A 22,012-nucleotide genomic window follows, 5' to 3' on the forward strand; every position below is an offset into this window, starting at 1 on the left:
CCTGCCATGAATCTCAATACCTCTCTACTCTGTAGTCTCTTTATCCCTCCCTGGGATTATATCCACCACCACCACCCCTCCCCCGCCCCCAATTTCTTGATCTTCCACCACCACTCCCTGCTTAAATGCAGCTTTAGCTTGCAGTGACTTGCTTTTGTCTCTAGAGGGAGGCAAAAGCACCAGGGAGGAAGGGGTTCAGATGGGGGTCTTCTTCCACTTCACTAGTTTTGGCAAAGAGTAGAATTTATTTTCCTTTAATTGGGAACATATGAATAAAAGCTAATCAGAGATGTATTTTAAGTGCTGCACAGCATATCTCAGAGAACCATCATATCTTTCTCTATTATCCCATCTACCCCTCAACGTAGGTGGCTGCTAGAAACTGGATGGCCTTAGGCACTATTATTTCTAGAGTGAAAGTGAGGGCAAAGCAAAACAGGAGTCACAGGGCAATCTTAGCCAGGAAATAGTCATACTTTTATTTTCTGAGGCAAAAAGGCACATATTTAGGAGACTGGGTTGGGGCTGGGTCAGCAATTGGGGTGGAGGGAAGTCTGGACAGTGAGCAGAAAGTTTGAAACTTTCCTGTGTGGAGTATTACATCTGAAACCTTGGTCTCATTAACACTGAGAGGAGAAACTGCAGAGTGAGAATTGGACTTAAGGTCCAGTTCTTCCGGGGCTGCATTAGGCTGATCAAACATCACCCTAAAAGAAGAGGGACTATTTCAAGAGTGTCAGACAAGCCAGTAATGAGGAAAATTGGCAGTTTAGTCAGTTGGCTCCACTCCCTGAACACCATGGTTGAGACACTCTGGGCTACATGAGAACGAAAAAAAGTGCAGAAGGGAATTAACTAACCTTTTCTTAAACATTTACTGTATCTGTTAACCACTTGGCTGGTGGTTTCTATGGTTTACCTCCTTTAGTCATCTGAGCAATTCTAGGCAGGTGTTAACATCTCCATTTTACAGTTGAGGAAACTGAGGCTCAGAGAGGTGAAGTAACCTTCCCAAGATCACACAGCAAGTAAGTGCTCGAGCTGGGATACCAACACAAAGCTGTCTCATTCAGAAGCCTGTGGTCTTTCTCTGCCCTCCCCACATGGAAAAAACAAAAGCCCTGATTTTCAAGGGCTTTACTCTCATGGGGAAACCATGATCTCTCTCCCCACAAAAATCTACATTTTGGTGCCCTGCTCCTCCAGATTCTTATATTTCGGGTGAAATCAAACACATCTCTGTTTATACTGGACAGTAATGGGAGTTATTAAAGCATTTTCCACCTTTACAATTCCCCATATAATCTTCATGTTATGGGAACACATTTTCTGAACTCCAAAGAGAGAGAGAGACTTATGACAGCGATTTTAAGCTCCAAGGAAAGTGTGTGTGTGTGCGTGTGTGTGTGTGTGTCTGCGTGTCTGTGTGTCCATTCCATGGTGGTGGCATGTTGCTAGGGATTCTGATAGCCCTTCTTATTGCCCCAATTATATGGGTGGGGGGCATTAGAGAAGGATAGCTTTCCATTATGCTAATAGCCCCTGGCCCAGGACTGCATCTTTGGAGCCATAGCCTGGAGCTTTTGGCTTCTTCAGAGTTGAAGTTTGTCCTCCATTTCACAGGCAGGAACACTGAGCTGGAGTGAACCAGATGGTCTTTATGAACCAAAGTGGAACTTATACAACAGGATTTAGATGGGTAGTCTAGCGATGTGTTTATGCATGTGTGCGTATGTGTGTGTGCTGGTGTTGAGAAGCAGGGGCAGAACCTCTGAGGAAGAGAGGCTTCACATGAACAGCTGTGAGGAGGTGGAAGTGAAGCCAGTATATTCAGAGGAGAGTAAGGAGGTGTCAGATTGGCCCCACAGCAGCAGGAAAGCTGAGCATCTGAGACCAGATGCTGGGAGATATCAAAGTTTGCCTGAACACCCTGTATGGATTTAAGTTTAATGAAACCAAGGGGCTTCAGGTGGTCTATGCCCTGCCTGAGTAAGACTGACGTATTTAGGTTCCCTTTCCCCCCCGCAAAAGGATACTTTCTGGCTACATAATACTTTAGGCCATGCTTTTTGTGCCCACCCAGGATGAGGTGCTGACCCAGGCCCAGCTGGGGGGAAGCTTTATGGATGTTCCAACTGCTTTTCATCCACGCACCAGGCTCATTTGTGCCAGATGAAAGGGCACAATAATAACAGTGGCAATTTAAATCGTGCTTCTCACTTTCCCCCCTGAAAAGTGGCGAAGTGACTCACCACTGTTGAATTGTCCCTCTCTATCCACCCCCTGACCTCTTTGCAGCAGTCTAGGCTGGTTCCCTGGGGGCTAAGCTGGGAGCTAGAGCTTCCAGAGGCCCTTTAGCTGTGACTGGGATGACATCATGCCCCCCCATAAATGTGTTCCCCAAAATGCGATGTATTGCTTTAATTTGGGTTTCTCAGATGAGGCTGCTTGGAAGGCATTAGAGCAGCGTGAGCCCCGTTAGGCAAGTGCAGTGCCCCCCGACTCATAAATAATATAAAATGGGGTCCATTCAGTAATCTTTTCTGAGGGAGAGGCTCTGCTTGTTTTTCTGCATGCAGTTTGGTATGGAGATGCTTGCTCTATTTGAAATTCGCCATATACCAACTTCTGGTAGTGATATTGTAAAAATGGGTCTGGGGGAGCTGTGAAATCATTCTGTTACTCCACCCTGATTCTTCACCTCCATTTCCCTCCATACCCAAATCCCCTGACCCTGTGGCTAGAAAATGTTCATTTTCAACTCTTTCTTTCAGCACCAGCCTACGGAGAGCTCCCAGAACTGGAGCTGGTGAGGTGCACTTGTGCCTAGAGTAATTACAGATTTTGAAGTATCAACAAAGCAGGTAATTAGGTGGAGAAAGTATCCGCTGTCTGGGAGACAAAGAAAGTAATTATGATGAGTACTCTTGATGCTGTCAGTAAACTCAAAAGAAAGATTTGTAGAGAAATGATAATGTTTGATAGAAACTTCAATGTCTAGCAGGAATCAGGGGACTCTTAGTAAAGCCACCTGGTATGTAATACAGGTTTAGGAAATATGGTAGACCTGAGTTCAAATACCAGCTCAGCCTCCTAGGGTCTGTGTGATCTTGGGGAAATTACTTAACTACTCTGAGCCTGATGTGTGAAGTGTAAAAATAGCAATAATTATAGCTCTATCTACCTTACAGGATCATTGTAAGGACCCAAGGAGATAATGCATGTCAGAGCACTTAGCACAATGCCCAGTACGCAGTAGGTACTTAACAAATGGCAACATTATTATTATTGCTACAACTATCCTTGCTACATACCAGGTATTCTCTACAGCAGTTCAGAGTTTAAAAAGGGAAAGAAATGATTGCAGTTATGTATGATCATGTCATGAGAAGTATGAAGGGTGTAATTGTGGTGGCTCAAAGAAGTGAGCCCTCATTTGAGAGGGAAAAGTACAGAAGAGCAGAGAAAGTTTTGTGATTCTGGAGTTAGGTTTAAAAAAAAATAAGTAAGAGTTTGTCACAAGGCCCAAGGGGAAAGGGCTTCCAGGCAACTGGATCTGCCCACGCAAAGCCGAAAAGGTGTGAAACAGCCAGGCCCTGAGCAAATAGTTGGACTCAGCTAGGCACCAGCTGGGATCTCCTGGGCGGGGGAGGGGTGTCAGGTCAGAGACCAAGAATCTTTCCAGCTTACTCCCACCAGCCCCTGTATCGCGCCCAAGGCGCCCTACCTGGCCAATCACGTGCGGCGCCCTCCTCTTCTTTCCTCTAAGCAGCCAGGTAAATTCACACTCTGCCCCAGCGGGCCTTGCCGACACAGAGGTGGGCGGGCAGGCGAACCCCCACGGTGAAGATCAGACCAGCGGGAACCCCTGCCGGGGTCGCGGCCCCTACTTCCTTTCTTCTCTTAGTCCCACTCGTCCCCGCCCCCAACCACACACACGGTCACTTGGGTTCTTTTAGACAACCCTGTACTCTCACACACCGCACCCATACACTTACGCGGCAATCCCCCTTCAAGACACACACAACCCCTTCATCCAAGCACATAAGCTGACCACATGCGTCCACACCACACACGAGAACACCACACCAAAAGACACACACCGCACCCTCACATGCATAAACCTTTGAACACACATCTCAAGTAAATTGACTTATAGAGAAATCTTGCACACGAACACATTCACACACTACACAGTTCAACAGACACCACCTGTAAACCCACATTGACACACTGCATCTAAGCATAAACACACTCCACACATATGCACACAAGCTTCAACGGGCACACACACATCCACACACTGCACACACATATACACTCACCACAGCACGACCACAAACCCCGGCAGGAACAGCACACACCCACCTTCAAACCGCACCCACATAATCCCACTATAATCGGGCAGAAACATACAACCTATAAGCGTGCACACACAAACACATGCTGCATGTCAAAGCGCAAACCAAATACACACCACAGCAAGCACTCCAGCTAAAACGTGCTCCGCGCACACACCCCCCACACCCGGCCACACACCGAACGCACACACAGATCTACCGCACCCGCGCGCGCGCACACACGCTTACATGCATACATACATACACACACAGCCCGCCCCCGCCTTCCCTTTGGGCGGAAGAGAAGGGGGCGAGGAGGAGAGGAGGGGAAAAAAGGAGGGGGGATGAGCGAGCGAGGCGGGGCGGGCACAGATGCTCTTTTCCTTTTGACCTGGGGTGTTGCCCCCATGTTCCCCATTCCCAAGCAAAGGGAGTAAGTGAGTTGGGTCCAAGGAAAATCCAGGCGGAACCCAGGAAAACAAGAAGGTCTGGGGAATCAGAGAGCGGGCGCGAGGGCTCGACGGGGACCCTGACTCAGCGCACTGTAGACCCCGCTGGAGGCTCCTCCTCCCCACACCCTCCCCCTGGCCCTTTCACTGCCTTCCTTGACCTCTGTCCCCCTCCGCACCCCCACCCTCAGCCAGGGCATGTGCTTCTCTCCCCCGCCCACACCCGCCCCCACCCCCTGAGCCCCACTGGAGAGAACTGGCCACTGTTAAGGGTTGAGGGCTTTATTGGTTTCAAGAAGTAAAGATTTAAGACTGGCAGATAAGCTTTTTGCGAAGCCTGTTCTAATCTAGCTCGAAGACTTTTCTTAATGGAGAGCTCACTCTTTCTCAAAGCATCACATTTTCTACGTAAAGGGCAATGGCTATTAGAAATCCCTGACCCCGCGCTGGACACATAGTAGGGCTCTCTAAATGTTCCCCCCTCCCGCTTATGTCACTACATTTGGCAAGGCTGTCTGCAGCCTAGCACTGGCTAGCAACAGCTGTTGGGCAGTCAGTCAGTGAGCTCTTTTCTTAGCCCACTAGCCCTCCTGAAAACAGCAGCTTCGGACTGGGCGCCACAGGCGGCAGGGGGCGATAGAGTCGCTAAAGGTGCTTTGCACTTCTGGTTCTGGCGGCACAGCCCCTGTGAGAATCTCTGAGGTGCCCTCCCGCCATAAGCGGACTATGCGAGTGGTGGCGGCGGGGGTCACTCCGGAATGATCCGCGGCCAGATGACTTTCTGGCTCCTGTCCTCCACTTGCTTCTTTTCTGTGGAGATGGACAGCAAGGGAAAGGGAGATGGACCTCCCCCTCCGACTACCCCGTGGCGCATTATGTAAAGTGTCATGTAAAAATATCCAGGCTTCAGAGTTCTTTATAGGTTCGAATACCAGCTCTGCCACTTCTTAGCTGACTAACGTGGCAAGTCGCTGGCTTAGGTCGCGGGGTAGTTGTGAGGCTTAGAGGAAGTAACATATGTGAAGTACTTCTTCCAGTTAACATACAGAGGATGCCCATTCCTTCCCTCTTTCCTCCACCCTCTTCAAAAATATAAAGATATGGAAGTTTAAAAGAAAGGGGATTAGAGTCTGGGAGGGGGGCATGGCCACCAGCTGATGCCCCCAAGCCAGGCCAGAAACACAGAGGACGGGCAGGAGTTCAGTTAACTTGCAATATGCTGTGTTTAATGGAAATGCCTGCACCAATGATTTGGTGATGCCATTCACTGGCCACAAGAGAATCCAGGTCACAACTCCAGTCCTTGGGTTTGTGATGAGGCTCTTCTGCCCATCACCTCCCCTCCTTACAAGGACTTCCTAACTCACCTCCGCTTGTATTCTTTTCCTTCTTACCAAGATGCCACAGTAATATTTTTAAACTTCTTGTGAGCACTCCTTGGGTGCCAGGAATGTTTCCTGTTAACTTATGTCCCACCAGCATCTAGCACTGTGCCAGACACACAGTGCAAGCGCTATACAGGCGGCAAGAGATGTCCTCGGTGAAATCCCTAGGAAACATTGAGACTCGAGGGTACATGAGGAGTTATCATAAGGAACCTAAAGAGAGGACCCTAGGCACTGCTGGGATGGAGGGCAGTGGCTTTGGATAAAGAGTTATTCCATTGGACAAAGAGTTATTCCATTCCTCCTCAAAGCCCTCCACCTCTAAGCCTGTCTGGAAGAGCATTGCTTCACTGCGGCTGAGGCTTCTGCAGGCAATTAAAAAGAAAGCCTCTTTCCTGGAGGGCAGAGGCCCTGGCCATCTAGAGGGTGATTCACCATCTCAGTTAGGTAGCAGAGATGGCGCTAAAGTGGCAATGAATCAGTCCAAGATGGCATGAGGAGATTACCTGAGTGATGATGAGAAGGGGGATGAGGCAGGAGCCTGAGCCCTTGAGGCTGGGACTGAGTGATAGAACGTCTATTTTCATATGCATAAACTCAGCTCCTAACCTGCCTCCCCAGTTCCACAACCAAGTCCCCAAGGATAGCACTGGCACCCTCCTGGGGAGGGGAATGTTTGGGAGACTTGGGTTCCAATCCTGACTCTGCTACTTACTATGTGACTTTGGGCAAGTTATTTTCCCCTCTGTGGGCTTCAGTGGCAAGGTAAGTGCTAGGTACTTTACCTGTGGCATTTCACACATTCTTCTCCACAGTATTATTGGAGCACTAATTTTCCTATTTCGCAGTTGAGAAAACTGAGGCTGAGTGATATTTTGTTATCTACCTTCTCTCTATATCATGCGGTCTTTGTGCATGTATGTTACCAGACAATCGCTGTAATCCAGGCCTCTTCTAGTATGCCAGTCCTCTGTTTAAATTGGATCCCTGTGTACTCAGGTTCAAATCATGTCTCCCAGCTGCCCCCAATACCAGCCCATGTTGCTAGCTACCTGGGTGGGTTTTCTTTTCCTCTCCGGCGACACCCTCTCCCACCTCAACTCAAGTTTTTTTCCTGGCATATAGGTCTAAAATCTCACATTAAAAAGCAAGCGTCACCAGAAAGATGTACTCCAATGTTTTGTGTTTTATCACAGTGGAGGGTGCTGGTTGCAGGGTGCTGATTGCAGGATGCTGCAGTGAGGAAGGGGAGCAGAACTTCCAGGGCCAGAGGGAGGGGCTGCAGAAAAATCCAGGGAGAGAGAGAAGAGAGAGAGAGATGGAGGGAGAGAGAGAGACAGAGAGAGAGAGAGAGAGAGTCAGAGAAAAAGGGGATGCCAGGGACAAATTGGACCAGCCTCAAACTGCCGCTCCCTCCCTTTCTCCCCCTCTACTTACCTGGTGCTCTAGAATGTATAAAGGGGCAGCACCCAGTCCACTTACAGCAGGAGGAGAGGGAGAGATCCTCTCCTCTCCTCTCCTTCAATGGAAGGGCAAATTGTCCTGAGTATTCAAATTGTACTCCTGTGTTGGGTAAGATTTATTTAATTCTGGGGGAGGGGAGGAGGGCGAGGGCCTCATCAAGGTAGCAATGATGGTGAGGTGGCACTTAAATTGAAAAGAGCACCACCAGAGCTGCTTAGAGCCAGACGCTCTCTCTCTTTACTAGAGGGTAAGTGAAACTTGACACGGGGCTTCTGGATCTCATTTCCGATCCAGGCACCTAAAAGTCATATCTCTGAGCCTTTGGAGAATAAGTCCATGTCTGCCTGGGCTTCCACAGCAGCTATACTTGGAGCCAGCAGCTGTACTCTATCCTTTCCCTTCCTTTTTCTTCCTTCTCTCCTTTGCCCAGGCTCTGCTTCCCCATTTTTCCCTCTTGCTGGGCTCACGCATAGTCTCTTATATTCTTGACTCTTCTCCATTTCTGTCCCTCTTTGCTGACAACACAGTCCCTTGTGCATTTACTTGGCCCAAGACAGGAGAGAATTCAATTGGGGGGGGGGTGTAATTGTGTATTTGAAATTCTCCCACTTAAGATCTTGTGATTATAACCCTATATTGCCCTTGTTGCATCAGATAAGAATATTTAGCTCTTGTAAATTATATATTTTTGCTTGGTTGAGTGGTGATTTATATATATGATTCGTGGGCTGTAGTTTAGAAGAGAGTATTTTTGGAAGAGGTATTAAAAGGTAAGATGGTTTGGGCTGGTGTGGATGGCCTTCTGACTTCTCTAAGTGCCTAGATATGCAAAGAAGACAGTACATGAAAAATTAAGACTATAGTAGTGGGGGGCGGGGGTGGGAGACCATTGCCAGCCAGGTCGATGGAGGACTTTGTGAAGTCAGCTTCTGTTTTGCTCTTGCTGATCATTGAACTTTGAAAAAAATGACCTTTTTATCTCTGAGTTTGGAAGACCAGAGGCCCTAGACAAGAAGACCAGAGGCCCTAGACAGGAAGGAGAAACAAAAAGCAGAAAGAGTGAGGCAAGGAGGGGAAAGGACTATTCCTTGTGCAATCCTTGTGTACAAAGGGCCAACAAAGAATGTCCCCTGCCCTCAAATGCCACACCAGTCAAGGCAGAAGGGAAGCAAAGTGCTGTGGCAAATTGTGTGCTGAGCTGGGATCCAGGAGTTCTGGACCTTCATTTGGCTCTGCTACTAATTAGCTGTGTCCTTGAGTAAGTTTCTTAACCATCTGAACCTCCATTTCTGCTCTTCCTTCACTTGTACTGTGAGGTTGTGTGGCATGGCCAGGGGAGGGGAGATTCAGAGCACTCAGAGGGAAGGGACCCTTGGGCTGACTCTTGAAGGAGAGCTCTGCTTTGAATAGGGGAGAGAAGATTGTGGGGTACAGTGAGAACCAGTGGGAGTGGCCCAGAGAATTCAGCAAACAGGTATGCGTAAGGCACTGAGCTGGCTGCTGGGTAGAAAATTGCTATGAATCAGCCCCCTCCCCACCGCGGCAAGCTTTCCAGAGAGTGGGGGAATCTGAGCGGCAGAGCCAAGCGCTGGCAGTGCCTGCAGCTCCTCTCAGCACTACCCGCTGCCGCCCGCCGGACTGTCGAGCAGGTCACGCAGCCTTTCCCTGGCCGGACCAAGAGGCTCGCCAAGAGGTAGTGCAGGGGTAGGGCACCAGTGGCCTGAGCGCAGCCCACTGCGGGGTGAGAGAGGGAGGTGAGGGCACTTCCACGTGGAAGGCCCGACGTGAGGGAGGGAGAGGAGACCTGAGAGTGTGGAACAAGTTGCGCAGGCTTTTGCGTTCAATGTCTCAAACGTAAGAGCGCAAGAAAGATTTAATTTTTCTAATTCTCAGAGGAGCAGGAAGCAGAGAGTGGTTTCTGCGCGCCGCGGGGCTTTGTTTAACTTTACAGGTTCTGCGCTGCCTGGAGCTACCCAGGGGCAGGACCCGCGCAGCTTACCTCAACCCAGCCTAAAGGCCATGCTCTGCAGCGCAGCGGCAGCCAGAGACCCAGGGCAACCCCGAGAGGCAGAGGGCGCACAGTCCGCATCCCCCTACCCTCACCCCTGTCCCTAGCTCAGAGCCGAGGGCACGCAGCGGGACGGGTGCTCGGGCGGAGGGTCGGGGGTGGAGACAGGCTCAGTCCCCTGCACCCTGGCCCCTTGGAGGGGCTTGTGGGGGTGGGCTCTCTCTTCAACTGCGAATAGCAGCCGTGTGGCCCTGTGTCCCGGAGTTAGCTAAGTCCAGTGGAAGAATCAAGGACTTTGCAGACGTGAGAGTTGTGTCTCTACAGTGCCCTTAGATAAACAGAATGATAATAAATTATGCCAGTTATGTTTCGGGCTTGGAGACACTCTCTGACTTGCCCAAGGCCACCCAGCTGCTTAGTAACTGAGGAGGCCTCCTGACTCCTGGTCTAGGGATTTTTCTGATTGCGTCATAGCCATGAGAGTGGTCCAATTTTGAATGGGGATGGATAGATGGATGGATGGATAGACAGACAGACAGATATTGATATTTTTAAAAATATGCTTATTTGAATGTAGTTTTAAAATACCATTCCTGCCATGAAAACTACAGGGAAAAACATCTCCCACAGCCCCAGTTCCCTATGACAGCCACTCAGACAGGATTTTGAAAAAAGAAAACTGACAGAAAATTGGATGATTGTTGGGGAAGATACGATCAAAGGAGAATAGAGGGGGTGGGAGTGGGGAAACAAAGATGGAGGAGAAGAAGCTCTCAGCATGGATTCTGAGAACTTCCTTATTCTGAAGGTTTCTTTGATATGGCCTCTGTTCAGATGGTTTCCGGGAGTGTCCCCATCAGTCCTTTATTTCTTATGCTCACTCTGTAGAAGCCACAGATGTGGTCTGGAGAGGCAAATATTGATGACCCTTCTTTTAATTAAGTCTCATTTCCCTTTTTCCCTCTCTTGTAGTGAGTACATCGGAGAAGGGAGTTTTGTGTGTGTGTGAGTGTGTGTGTGTGAGAGAGAGAGAGGGAAAATGCTTATGTAAGAGTGTAAGGGTGTGTGTGTACATGGATGTCTGTGAGTGGGAATATGTGTGTGTGTGTGTGTGTGTGTGTGTCTGAAAGGGAGCAGGTCTCAAAGAGGGAAGCTTTGAGAGAGGCAAGGGAGATGAGAAGAATGAATTAGAATTTACAGAGTGCAAACTAAAAACTTATAGCTGACTAGGGATCTGTCCAGTGCTGGTGGGCCTGGGGAAATAGTCAATTCTTAATATTCCTTAAAAGAACAAAGGAAAGGAAACATATTTAAATTAGTGCAAGAAAGATGATGTTAAACCCATGGGCCTTTCTTGATAGTCTTCAGACACTTGACATTTATGTGACCTTCGACTAGGCTGAGAGATCCCAGGGCGGAACAGGGGCTTTCTACTCCAGATAGCTCTCCCCTTCCCTCCACCATCTCTAGCATGGGTGGCTTCCATACTGTGCCAAGGAAGCCAAAGTTCAGGACTAAATCCCTTTTGTAGGCCAGTTAGCTTTTATCTACATTTCATAGACTAGACTAATCCCCACATATCACACAGTTAGCTGCCTTGTATCTCTGATCATGAAAGACCCAGTGAAGATGCAGTTCATCTTATCCCATCTAGAAGTGTGCTTCCTGCTGACAGTGGGTGAGTACCCATTTTCATCTTCAAAGGATGATACAGAGGCATTCTTCAGCAGGGGACACCATCTGCCTCATTCCAGATAGTAGCACTTCTGCTAAGTCTTCCTCTCAAGTTTGGCTCCCAGGTATTTTGGAGGGCAATTCCTCACCTTGCTTGCTTGCTTGCTTGGCATAGAAATGTACCCTTTGTAGAACACTTTCATTCTACCCTATCTTTTATTTTATCTTCACAGCCACACTTAATAGGCACCATGATTCTTGTTTTGTAAGGTCATAGATCTGAGGCTCAGAAAAGCAAGATAATTTGCTCTCTGTCACATAGTCAGTGAGTGTGTAAACTTACATGGAGTGAGGCTGGGATTTGAAGCTAAGTTCCAGTCTATATCTCAGGACCTTGCCAGGATACCATGCTGTCAGGCTGGGGGTGGGCTGGGGTAAGAAATATGGTGAGATGCCTACACAGGGCTTTTGGTGTCTTTCTCCTCTGTCAACTCCTCTCCTCTACCTTTCATAATAGTCTTTTTTTTTTTCAAAATATATATATATACTCTTCCTGTAAATATATATATATGTACACACACACACATATATATAAACACACACACATATGTGTGTGTTTATATATATGTGTGTGTGTGTGTGTGTCCATGTATGTATCTTTCTTTCTATCTTCATTTCCCACGGAATGGCACTGAGCAATGTATAAAAATAATACCTCAGAAATCCAACCACATCCTTAGGAAAGAAGGTAGTCTTGGTTTAGACTTTCCCAGTTCCAGGCAGCAGATGTTGGTGATGAATACCAAGAACTGCTATGGTTTGGTGGAAAGGGCAAGGCTTGAGCTGGGGATAGGAAGGGAGAGCTGGTTCCCAGATCATATTCCTCCATGGCATTTTTGTGCAACTTTAGGTAATTCGCAGCCTCTCCAAAGCCTTAGTTTGTTGCTATTGTAAAATGGGGAGGAAATATCCAACCTACCTCTTTCCAGGGGTTATTGTAAGAATAAAGTGGCATGATTCATTTATTCATGAATCACGAATAGCTGTTTTAATTACAAGACTCTCAAGAGCTTATAATCCTATGATTCACTCGACAAACACTTATTGAACATCTATTGTGTGCTAGGGTCTGGAGATAATGGGCATATGGAAAGCTTTTAAGAAAATGAAAAGCAGGAGACAAATTAGGCATTAAAAACTTTTACCTCCTATTGACAGAACATCTTATTTTTAACTTCTTCCACCACAATTTAATAGAAGCAGCAACCAAAAGGGGAAAAAATGATATGCATGACACAGCTTGTGATGCCAACACTATTATGCACCCTGATACATATTGCAGATAATAGTGAGAATATCTATATCTTGGTGTACTTGATGTCACATTGCCTTTGTTTACACTATCCTTTGGGATCTTTATAGCATAAAAATTGCCTTTCACCATCCTGAGCCTGAGTTGTTTCTTTAGTCAATAAAATTTAAAAACAGGATTCCATGGAATGACGACTGTACTTATTTTACAAAGATGCTGTAATATGTGGTGGCTGCCTGCTGTCAGATATGACCTACCCTGGCTTATGGAATCAGGCTTTGATTATGTGTATTCTTTTGATTTCTTTATTTAGCAATGCAGACTCTTGCAGCTAGTGAAAGCAAATATGGGTGCGTCAATGGCAAGAGCCCTGAGAGTGAAGAAAACTGGGTTCTTGTCCAAGCTCTGCTGTCAAATTGCTGTGTGGTCTTGGGAAAACCCCTGTCTCTCTGTGAGCCTCAGTTTTTTGACCTGTATAATGGAGGTTTGGGACCAGGTGATGGCTAAGGTCCTATTTCTGAAACATTCTAATATTATAATGTTCCTGAAACTTTCTTATTTTTTGAAGCCAGGGCTTTTCTGCATATATTTTAACAGTAATATTACCTCTAGTTTATGACCTTCTGCTATAACATGATGAGCTGACTCAATGTATTGATGAACACTGTCCCCAGATTTAATTATCTTGGAGCACCACCACATTGTATAAAATGAGCCATATTGTTCATTGCATCTGCAGCCTTTGCTGAAATGGAGGTTATGGGATAACAACTTTAAGGCTAACTCATTAATGCTCAGGAATGAATGAGGTAATGTGTCAGCAGACCAAATTGGTGCCCAAATGTTTTCATCTAGAGGCCCGTATCTCTTTCCCGCATTGTGATATATTAATGGGGATGTCTTGATCCGTTGTTGCTGCCTGTAGACATTTGAATAACGTAGATGCAGTACCTTCTGGGCACCCAGCCCCATTCACTATCAATTTCCTAAACTTTGAGGCACTCTCAGAGGCTTGGAACAAAATTCTAGTGATGCCATAAAGTACCTAATTTATAAGGATTTAAACCATGGCATCAGTGCAGTCCCTGCTTTTTTTTTTTTTTTTTTCATAGGTGTTTACTAGTAAGCACTGCACCATTCTTAACTATTTTATGGGGGCAATGGAGTAAATTAGTCCTCCAAATCATGAAGGCTGTAGATTTATGCCTAGCTGAAACTATTTCAGTCCTCACAATGTTGAAGTGGGTAACCTTTCTGACGTTAATTTGTTTCTCCATCTGTGTGCCATGCATTTTGGGAGGACGTGAGAAACAGACTTGATGCCATTCAAGTGTGTTTCCCCTTTTTGTATTGATGGAAACTTGATTTGTGCCTGTCCGCTCTTTGTTCAAATTCTCTCTCTTGATATCTGCTCATATTCTAGCCCCTTTACTTATCCAAATAAAATCATATATATATATAGCTAGTGACAATGTAGAATTGGATGGCTTGAAAGAGAATAATCTGAATAATAACATTTGAAATATTAACCTATGCAGTTAGTTTTTCTAAATTTTATAAGATGATTTTTTAAAAAATACTTGACTCTGCTGAAATTGGAGAATGAAGAAGAAAGATATATTCTTTAAAATCTCCTAAGATCTCTTTACATAATTCAAATTTAGTGGAGAAGACTAGATTGTTCAATGGATTGATACAAATTCTAATTTTATGTAATTACTTTTGAAACATGATTTTTTTTGTAAACTCCGGCCCTCTGCAAAGAACCTTCAACATTAACATGTTTATTAAAAACCAATGCTAAATATCACACATAATATTATTCATTCAACTCTCAGACAACCACTGAAATGGATACTGTGTCATTTCACCATTTTATAGAGAAGGCCACTGAGACTCAGAGAATTCAACTGACTTTCTTAAGATCACACAGCTAAGAAATCTAGAGGCTGGCTTTGAACTCAGTTATATTTGGCTCTAACACCAGTAAAAGTATTTGTCTAAAGATAGTGTTTCTGCAAATGTTTTGAATTCTAGACTAAAACTGAGCTGGTTTGCTTTCATCTTCCTTTTGAATCTCATGGTCTCTTCAGGCTAGTGCCACGGTATACTGAAGGGGTAAGGGGAAAACACTTTGGAGCAAGAGAGGTCTCTTGGCACCTCTTTCCTGTAGGGAGCCTCCTTTTGTGTTCAGCTTGAAATGTCAGGCCTGAGGATGAGTATTCAAATCTCAAGATCCTGTTATGTGCCTCTCTCATAGTGCAAAAGCCTGCCTACTCATTCCCCCTCCCCACCCCACCCATCTGCTTCTTGTCTGGGGACATTGGTCTTCCTAAATCTGCTTCTGTATTGCATGCTACTGGCACCTTGAGAAGGTTGAAAGCAAGTAAGGCAATGCCAAATTTTCTGTTAGAACTGCAGCATATAACTGCTCTTAAGTTTAGCCCTGTGTGCTGGAGCAGGGAGGCAATGACAAACGGTTTATTCTAAGGCCTTTGATTTCCTTCGGAATTGTAAGCATCTAGGCTGACTCATCTCTCAAAGGCTTTTCTCTCTCTCTCCTTTTGGGGCTGTTGTTGATTGGGGATTTTACTGTTTGTTCTTACCTTATATTTGGGGGAGAGAAGGGACTGATTTTCATCTTATTTTTGGGTGAAAAAACCAGCTCTGCTCTTTGGATGATCAGATCTGGTAAGCTTCAATAAGAAGAAATAACTGAAACTCCAAAACAGGTACAAAAGATGTCTGGATTGGGGAAAGGGGAGAAGGGAGTAATGTTAGAGAAATTAAGCCAGAGCTAGGCTGCGTGTCTCAGAATGAGACCCTAGACTAATAGACTCTGGACCTGCTATTTTGAATGGGGGATTGCTAGAGGCTTAGTCTGGAACTGTAGTTAAATGCCTGTGCCTTTGGTTAAAATGGTCACTTTGCAAGTTGCAGTTTGGTGGTTGGGGTTAGGTGTTCACTTTGGGTCCAGGGGATGGAGCTTTGCAGATTGAAGGTTTAATATCTATGCTAGGTGTTTTCCTCTTGGCTTAGTTCAAAAGCCATAGGAAAACTCCTCATCTTTTCTCTTACTGCACCTATTTCTGACATCTGTGATCCTGGCTATTAAGGGAAGTGGGCAAAAGAGTTTTGGAGACAAAATTCAAGGTATGGTTTATTTGTTTGTTTGTTTGTTTGTTTGTTTTTGGACAGAAGATAGCTCATCTATTTAGATTATTGCATGACAAACCGTTACTTAACTTTTCTCTGCCAAAGCTGCATTGCCTGATCTTTGAAATTTAAGCTCCCCACCCCCCAAATCATATATGGAGTGTTATTGTAGATTCCATGGGAAAGAGACATTCAGTAAAGTTGTATGTAACTACTTCCTTTCTTGGCAAAAGGTTTAGTTCCCCATCTCCTGAATTATCTTCTCTATCAGGAACCAGCCATATTTACCCAAACCGTAAACTTGGGAGCTATCCTAAGTTGTTTTCTTTCCATTGCAATTAAAGATGTTCCCTAAGCCCTGTCAGTTCCATCCATGAGATTCATCCCCTACTCCAGCCCTAATGACACTGACTTGTGTCAATATCCCTTGCCTCTTGGCTCATCTACCTACTTCCAGCTCTCTACCCAAAACAGCTTTTTCATGGCTTTCTGTGATTTTTCCAAGGTGCAACCCTGACTCTTTCACTCCCTGCCTAAAGCCCTATTGCCTTCAGGAAAAAGTCCGACTCTTTAAGCTGGCTTATAGGGCCATCCATGATCTCATCCCTGCCCATCCAGATTTATCTCCTTCCAATCCCTTTATACAGCTTCAAGAATATGACAACCTCTCTCCCATCTCTTTTCCTTTGCACAAGCTGTTCTCTCTGGATGCTCCCCTCCTCTGTCTCCAGGCAGACTTAGATGTTTTCTCCTTTATGCTCTCACAATACTTTTTTTATATCTTGGAGGTCTAACATCACAAGGTTTTGTAAATTGTTGCTAACTTGTGTATCTCCTTCAATGCACTGTTAAATCTTTAAAAAAAAAAAAAAGAAATAGTATTACCTTGCTTACCTTGCTCATCCTTTGAATCTTTAGCGCCTGGCACAAAGTGGGCAATTAATACAGGTGGTTTTTTTTCTTTAATGAATGAATGAATGAATGAACAAATGAGTAATAGAAAATGTGCGGGAAAGGATGCTGTGTGAGGTGTAGGGGCATACCCCACGGGGGATGCTTTGTAGTCTGGAAGTAGTATAAGATAGTGGGCATCATGGAGAAGGCACATATAAAATAGGTTTTACCATTACACTAAGACAAACTCCACTTTGATCACCAATTCTGTTTAAGGAGTCTCACTAGAAATGGTCTGGAAATGATGTTTGTTGGTTTTGGTACAAATGATTTTTTTATGAAAAAGTAATATAATGAAGTTGTACAATGTTTGGTAAATAGAGAAAAGGCAACAGGCAAACAAAATCTCACCAGTTAATGCAAATGCTGTTAGCATTTGGGTGCATTTCCTTCAGTCTTTTAAGCATGTTTTTCTTCACATAGTTGCAATCAAAATTAATACAATTTTGTGTTTTGTATTTGTTGTTAAAAAACTCTTTGTAAATATAACTTTAATGATTGCAAAATTTTTCCATACTGTGGCCATTACAAAATTTATATAACTAATATCATTGCTGGGCTAGCTTTTTTCCCCTTTTTTTGTTACTATTATGGTTTATGTGGATATGCTTCTCCCTGTCTGTAGGAAGATTTTATTAGGATAGATTCCTAGAAGGGGAGTTACTAGGTCAAAGGGCCTGGGGACGATTTTTGGCTCTAGACCCATGTGTTCATTTTGTTTTCTGGACTTGTATGAATTTGCAGCTCTCCTAACCTAGATGAAAGTCCCCTTTTTATCCAACCTGGCCAGCATCGAGTATCATCATGGAAAGAAAAAAAAAAAAAAACCTCTAAAAACGCTCTAATTAATTAATTAATTAATGGAAAATATTATTTTTGTTTCAAAGTGCTTTTGTTAAAAAATGTTTTTCTCTTTTATTTTTTCTTCTTGTTTTCTCTCTTTGTACTTTTTTTTTTTTTTTCTAATTAGGTTTTCTTTTTCCTGGACTATCTGTTAAGGGCTGAATTTTTGAAGTTGGATTTTTTTTTCTTTTTTAGCAAAAACAACCAGAGGCTGCTCTGCTTGAGGGTGAAGCCGCCTCCCAGTTTTCCCTCCCCCTCTACCCCCACCCCCATAGTTCTCTCCACCAGGTCCAGTGACAATTGGATGATGCAGCCTTGATAATCATCAGATTCCAGAATGGGTGGCTGCATTCCTTTTCTGAAGGCAGCAAGGGCACTGTGCCCCAGAATCATGCCCCCTTTGCTGTTGTTGTCCGCCTTCATTTTTTTAGTGAGTGTCTTGGGAGGAGCCCCAGGACACAACCCCGACCGCAGGACGAAGATGGTATCAATACACAGCCTCTCCGAGCTGGAGCGTCTGAAGCTGCAAGAGACTGCTTACCACGAACTCGTGGCCAGACATTTCCTCTCCGAATTCAAACCTGACAGAGGTAAGCTGTACCCCGGATTGTGGCATCCTCGCCTTCGGGAGAGTGGACCCTCCGGGCAGGACGGGGCGGATTAGGGGTCTGGCAGGGTGGGAGGGGCTCACGCCTGATCTCGGACTTGGTCAGTTCTCCTGGCGTCTGGGGAACTGAAGAAGCCGGAGTTGAAGGCTGTTTGTTGAATTGCAGAAGAGGTAAAAATTAGTTGAGTTTGGTCGAAGGCTGGGGGTTGAAGGGGCAGTAAGACAGACGGGCAGATGTCAGGGACAGACAAGTGGACAGAGGGCCGGTGAAGAGACAGACGCACCAGGTGCGGTGCGAGAATAGGGCAGAGCGAGACGGAAGCGCAGAGGGACACTCTGGAGAGAAATGGGAGAGATAGAGACAGCGCGGTCGAGAGACAGAGAGTAGAGGGAGATAGCAAGACAGTGCGTGAGAGAGAGAGACGCTCCTAGCCGGGCGGTGAGCGGGAGGGCGGTGCGGGCGCGGGGGCGGCGGCAGGAGGTGCGCCTCGAGCGCTGCCCACCTCAGCTGGCTGCCGGGGAGCGAGCAGGACGCGGCGCAGGACGAGGTTCGAGCGCACCAGGGAATCTCAGGGGTAAGCGCGCGGATTTGGCAGCGGAGCCCAGGCGGGTAGCGCGGACCTAGGCGCGCCCCAGAGGTATTGGAAAGTGCTGGGGGTGGCAGCTTCGCTAGGCGCGCACCGCGAACGCCGCTTGAATTGAGTGAAGCAAAGGGCGAGGAGCCCCCGCTGGCAGCCACTGATGCCAGATTCGGAGTGCGGGGACAGCCAGGTGTCGCCGCTTCTCCTACCGCAGCGCAGGGAGCCGACGGCAACCTGGTGCGAGTGCGCCCGCAGTAACTTGGCGACCCTCACCCGCGGTGGCGCTGCAGGAGAGCCCCTCCCTCCCCTCTCCTGTTGCGTGATCTGGGGGCTTCAGAGCCCCGGAATTTATGTTTTAAGTGTTGTATTGAGCGACTACGGGTGCGTAGCAAGATGCGCGGTGCGCGCGCGGCGCATTAGATTGTCTGGTTTGGTTAAATTCTTGGAGTCTGATAAGAGTGAGATAGGCTTGTCGTTGTTGCTAGGTGGGGAAACTGAGGCTCATAGAAAGCAAATTACTTTTCGCCCGCTGGACAGAGCTCGCCTCTCTGCCACCCCCTCCCCCTGCTGCAGATCAGTGTATTGGGATGTTTTAGTCACTTATTAAGTCCTATTTGTAAGTGTATCTTTTCTTTTTCTCTTTCTGTAGCTCAATCTATTGACCGTCCGAACACCTTGGATAAGTGGTTTCTGATTTTGAGAGGACAACAGAGGGGTGAGGGGGCTCTTATATTTTCTTTAGAAAAGAAATAGAATGCTAACCCCCTGTGTAGTGTGGCCCTGGCTATTGGAGACTGGGTGGCGTCCACTGTCCCAGGAGACACTCTCCTCAGCTCCCAAACCCCACAGGGGGTGATATCAGGAAATGGCGCAGTAGCTATAGGTGCTTGGGGCGGTCCTCTCAGACCTTCCTGGTGGACTCACCCCACACAGATCAACCGGAAGAAATCGCCCTCTTTGCTTCAAGGTAGTCACCCCCAGGGAAAATTTAAGGCAGGGACCTCGAGCCTCGTCGGGGTGGTTGAGTGGAGCTGAGTCCTTTCGCCAAACCACTGCGGGGTCTTTTTGGCTAGCTCCCCAGGGAGGGGCGCTGCGGTTCTGGAGAGGTGGGGTTGGCTGCGGGTGGTTGCTGGGAGGAGTGCTACAGTCCCTGCTTCCTCCTGATTTAAGCTCTGCGAGGCTTTGACGTTTCTCATTCTTTCTCTCCGTGGCTCCCCAGCTGTATCTCTCAAGACATTTGGCATTCGCCTGGAAGAGGTCCTGGTGAACGAGTTTACCCGCCGCAAGCATCTTGAACTGACAGCTGCGATGCAGGTTGAAGAAGCCACCGGTCAGGCTGCGGGCCGTCGTCGGGGAAACGTGGTGCAAAGGGTGTTTGGCCGCATCCGGCGCTTTTTCAGTCGCAGGCGGAATGAGCCCACTTTGCCCCGGGAGTTCACTCGCCGTGGGCGTCGAGTGAGTTAAACCCTCCAGGTTTCAGGCAGGGGCCTCTCCTGAGGTATGCAGGAATGTGAGGCCGGAGGGTCAAGGCCTGTGCCCTCAGAGGCAGGGGGCAGCTGAACACAATATGTTGAAGTGGTGTCCTTGGCTTGCCACAAAGGGAATGTAACTTGTTCTGAATGTCATACATACAGTACTCAGGAAGGTCCTAATTGACCCTCTTTATTTCCCATTTTAAGATAATCTGGATTTCTCCACAGGGTGCAGTGTCTGTGGATAGCCTGGCTGAGCTGGAAGACGGAGCCCTGCTGCTGCAGACCCTGCAGCTTTCAAAAATTTCCTTTCCAATTGGCCAACGACTTCTGGGATCCAAAAGGAAGATGAGTCTCAATCCGATTGCGAAACAAATCCCCCAGGTTGTTGAGGCTTGCTGCCAATTCATTGAAAAACATGGTAAGGGAGCTGCAAATGGGTAAATCAAGGAAGGAAGCAAAGGGAAAGGAGGGATGTTCTGGAAATGGGGGGAGAAAAGAGGTCGAGGATGAAGGGCTTGGATAACATTCCCCTGACACCCAGTGGAGGTCGGGATGCAGTAGGGGGTGGGGGGAGAAGGGAAATGCCTTGGGAAAGGGATTCAGAGATGCTTAGCATCCCCTGGTCTTTTCTTTCAGGCTTAAGCGCAGTGGGGATTTTTACCCTTGAATACTCCGTGCAGAGAGTGCGTCAGGTAAATTGTCTATGTTTACATGTTTGTTCCTCCAATAAGAAAGAGCAGGAGGAGGTGGGGTTCCCCCATAGACCTGACTACCTGGTGGGGGGAGGAGCAGGTTCTTCTTTGTAGCCCCCAGGCCCACCATATTGCCAGCTACCTCCACTGAATCCTGGAACCTGTTGAAGGAATGACCAAGATGGAGCTGTGGTGGGCCAGGCAGACAGTCCCTGTCTTCTCCTTTTCCTAGCTCCGTGAAGAATTTGATCAAGGTCTGGATGTAGTGCTGGATGACAATCAGAATGTGCATGATGTGGCTGCACTCCTCAAGGAGTTTTTCCGTGACATGAAGGACTCTCTGCTGCCAGATGATCTGTACATGTCATTCCTCCTGACAGCAAGTGAGTCTTCTGACCTCCCTAGTAGGGCAAGGAAAGGAAATATTACTGGGGTCTAGGGGTTCTAGGGACAGAGCTCAGGCTGGAGGACTTCGAAGAACTAAGGCAAAATGAACATAAGAAGATTTTAAAAACCTCCCCAGAATATATACAATTATTATTTGTCAATTAAAAATAAAATTTTAATGGAAAACTTATTTGGGTTACTTTCTTTGTATTTCTAAATGTTCCATTATAAGTCTGTTGCTTGGAAATTTCTCTAGAGCTTCTTGAAGATGTATGTGCCCTCTCAGGTCAAAAAAAAAAAAAAAAACAAAACCACTCAGGTTCTGTAGGGGAGGTCTGGTTTTTATGGGGGCACTTCTTGCTTTCAGAGTTCCTGAGCTCAAATGCTTTGGAAATGAGCAAAGGCAAGATGCCTGGGTACTTTCTCCATAACTGCCAGCAAGTTTCAAGCAGAATCTCACCTCCCTTGGTATCAGTCTGCAGCCAAGACTATCCCCCTGAGACAGCCCCTGTTTTCCTTCTTCTAGCTTTAAAGCCCCAGGATCAGCTTTCTGCCCTGCAATTGCTGGTCTACCTGATGCCACCCTGCCACAGTGATACCCTGGAGCGTCTGCTGAAGGCCCTGCATAAAATCACTGAGAACTGCGAGGACTCAATTGGCATTGATGGACAGTTGGTAAAAAGAT

At 46.7% G+C, this 22,012-nt stretch overlaps 1 protein-coding gene across 4 annotated transcripts in view; it reads left to right on the forward strand.

The window, feature by feature from the left end:
- The window catches only part of ARHGAP36 (Rho GTPase activating protein 36), a 31,389-nt gene that overhangs the window by 5,257 nt on the left and 4,120 nt on the right, over positions 1 to 22,012 (forward strand). For 2 of the 4 annotated variants that reach the window (XM_054471868.1, XM_054471869.1), the window contains exons 1-7: positions 17,781 to 18,175; positions 19,423 to 19,488; positions 19,993 to 20,228; positions 20,474 to 20,666; positions 20,885 to 20,940; positions 21,173 to 21,323; positions 21,854 to 22,002. In XM_054471868.1, coding sequence (XP_054327843.1) covers positions 17,923 to 18,175; positions 19,423 to 19,488; positions 19,993 to 20,228; positions 20,474 to 20,666; positions 20,885 to 20,940; positions 21,173 to 21,323; positions 21,854 to 22,002 — 1,104 coding nt within the window. In that variant the 5' untranslated portion in view covers positions 17,781 to 17,922. Of the gene's footprint in view, positions 1 to 17,780; positions 18,176 to 18,693; positions 18,768 to 19,422; positions 19,489 to 19,992; positions 20,229 to 20,473; positions 20,667 to 20,884; positions 20,941 to 21,172; positions 21,324 to 21,853; positions 22,003 to 22,012 lie in introns of those variants that run through there. The other 2 variants (XM_054471871.1, XM_054471870.1) reach the window with 2 other exon arrangements.

This window comes from Pongo pygmaeus, chromosome X, assembly GCF_028885625.2.
Source record: "Pongo pygmaeus isolate AG05252 chromosome X, NHGRI_mPonPyg2-v2.0_pri, whole genome shotgun sequence".
Classification (NCBI taxonomy): Eukaryota; Metazoa; Chordata; class Mammalia; order Primates; family Hominidae; genus Pongo; species Pongo pygmaeus.